General features: G+C 41.2%; 1 protein-coding gene across 1 annotated transcript in view; it reads right to left on the bottom strand.

Moving 5' to 3' along the window:
• Window positions 1-2,500, bottom strand: part of LOC138027784 (vacuolar protein sorting-associated protein 16 homolog) — a 40,450-nt gene that overhangs the window by 15,798 nt on the left and 22,152 nt on the right. The window contains exon 15 of the mRNA XM_068875433.1: window positions 492-600. Coding sequence (XP_068731534.1) covers window positions 492-600 — 109 coding nt within the window. The remainder of the gene's footprint in view (window positions 1-491; window positions 601-2,500) is intronic.

Genomic DNA, 2,500 nt, shown 5'->3' with positions numbered 1-2,500 from the left:
GAGGCTCGATTTTGACCTTCGCCTTGTTGAAAATATGATGCGCGCACTGCCTAAACCGGTTTGATCGGAGTGACGAGCCCTGAAACTGACCTGCGGCGACTTAAAAGACTTGACACGATTTCTGCAGAGCCTTCCTTTCTCGCTCTCTGCCGAGTTTTAGAAAGGCTCTGCTCGCAGGGTGGGATAACGCGTCCCCTCAAATAAAAAGATATCTGATAAGCTGGTTTCTATTTGGCAACGGCGCGAAAGAATGACCGAAAAATCAGAGTCCAAGGAAAGTTCAAAAACTCATGGGGATAGGTTCCTAGGTCCTTCACTGACAAAGGGCCAGACTTGCCTGATGGAGCCAGGAAAATTTGAAAACGAATCTGAAGAAATCAAATCACTTTAATGTTCAGAATATTCTGCCTGTTCTCCGAAAAAGTCCAGTAGCTTAAGAGAAGCAATCCTTGACCAAATCGCACAGCATGCAATGTCACGCTTAGCCTTACCTTATAGCAAGCCCAATGTCCAAGAATGCGACTTGCTCCCTCCCCTTTGGGAATCTTGAGGTAATCACAAATCCGGATGGCCAGACAGTAGTGTCGCCTTAGCACCAGTCTGAAAGGGAGAAGACAAGTATACTAACGAGAATTCAACCAAATTAGGCGGTCGTCTTAATGAGTTTTGCCATTAAAGCGACATTACACATTCCCTGCAAGCAGAGGTCTCTCTTCTTTTCGCGTTCGCTGGGCTGACGATTTCGAGAAAAGACACCTCTGCCATGAGTCGAAACTCACTTTGATCCAACCGCCGTCCACGACCTTGAAAGGCACTGTTCCAAACGGATGCCACGTGACATGACATGTTTGCTGACTGTGACTTGGGCCCGCTCTGTCTCGCGCATTCCTTTACAGTAATTCCGCTTTCTTAAGTGTGCCCGTACAACTTGTGAAGTATCACGTTGCTAAGTAACCGCCGCGCATGCTCAACACAGTGAGTTTCCACCCACGGCAGAAGTCTCTTTTATCGTACTCCTCAGCTCAGCAACGCATAAGAAAAGAGATCTCTGCAAGTAGGGAAAGTTACACAATGAAAGCAGTGCTCAAAATTAGCGGTCGTCCGACAAGAAAGTTTACCTAACGACCAGTTTCTTGAAAAATGAAAGCATGGTTGCCCGAAAAAAAAAAAAAAACAAACCAGCCAAAAGAAAAAAGGACTACTTATAAGCAGCATCCTTCATATTTCCCGGTTTTCTATTGTCAATGCTAGTAGTGGTGAGGTTAATAATTAATTTTCCGCAGCTGAGTATTTTCCTGAGTTTTGAATATCTCTAGCTTTTGCAAAACATTGTCAGATAGCAAACTACGAGATACCCAGGAACACAATAAGGACTATAGGGTATTTAAGCCCTATAGCCATTGACTGCATCTCAGCACGACGGGCATTTAATAAACGTAGGGGGTTCCTACCGGGCAAACAATAGCTTTTCCTTAAATTTCGAGCTGAGAACTGCAAAGTAACATTTTATCCAAAATGCTTCGCAAAATTTCAGTTGGAGAAAAGATTACCTAGTAAGCGACAAATCGTACAAAAAAGTAGAATTTGACTCTACCTTGACTCTAAACTTCACACAACAATTGCAATCGGCAAATTTCAATAGAATTCTCATTGAATTTAAGCCAACAAACTAGGTAGCTGAAGGGACTTGACAATGAGCCAATGAGGAGTCGCTTATGGTTATTCAAATCGGAAATACAACAGGCGTGATATTTTTATTATTTAATCTTACCCGTAAAAACACGGATTATTTTTAAGTCGCTAAACGACGTCTGCAAACATACAAATCCCAGGAATGTTAAGCGAGACAACGGCTGTCGTGAAAACGCGGCCCGTGTTTCCATAGAGAGATAAGAGGCGCTTGATTTGCACTGCCTAACGAATAGAGCGTTTTTAAATGACGTCAAGGCAGCAACTATGTTGGTGTCCTCAAACAAAGAAATGCTGCCATATTGCTGTCCTTCTGAGGATAAACACGGCTATTGAAAACTTGAGCGAAAAAACGCTTCACATCCTGCGGTATATGTACTTCTTTCTGTTAGTTAACAACAGAGCAAATAGCCAATAAAAAAGTGATCTTCAGTGTTATTTTCAAAGCGAATCCTTGTAATGGGTAAAATTTTGATAACACGAAGAAAACCAAAAAAGAAAGCATTTAATTAAAGGCAAAGTTGTCGAGCAGCCCAAATTGTTTTCTGACTTAAATTTTCACCCAAGTCTGAAGGCAATCGCTCCAGAAAAGGAAATCTTTACTCATAAAAAATAGTCTTTAAAGCAGATGAAATCATGTTTTCCAATCAAGTTTGTGTCAGAAAAAAGAACTAGAATTGCTAATTTTCACTTTTAAATTTCCCGATCTTGAGTAATTATGACGGTTGCTTTATTGTTCTTACACAGAGCTTTTTGAAAACAACAATAAACGGTTCTAAAATTAATTTATTTGGGGAAAAAACGCTCTCAT

This window comes from Montipora capricornis, chromosome 1 (genome assembly GCF_036669925.1).
Source record: "Montipora capricornis isolate CH-2021 chromosome 1, ASM3666992v2, whole genome shotgun sequence".
Taxonomy (NCBI): Eukaryota; Metazoa; Cnidaria; class Anthozoa; order Scleractinia; family Acroporidae; genus Montipora; species Montipora capricornis.
This window is presented reverse-complemented; position numbering and strand designations above follow the sequence as displayed.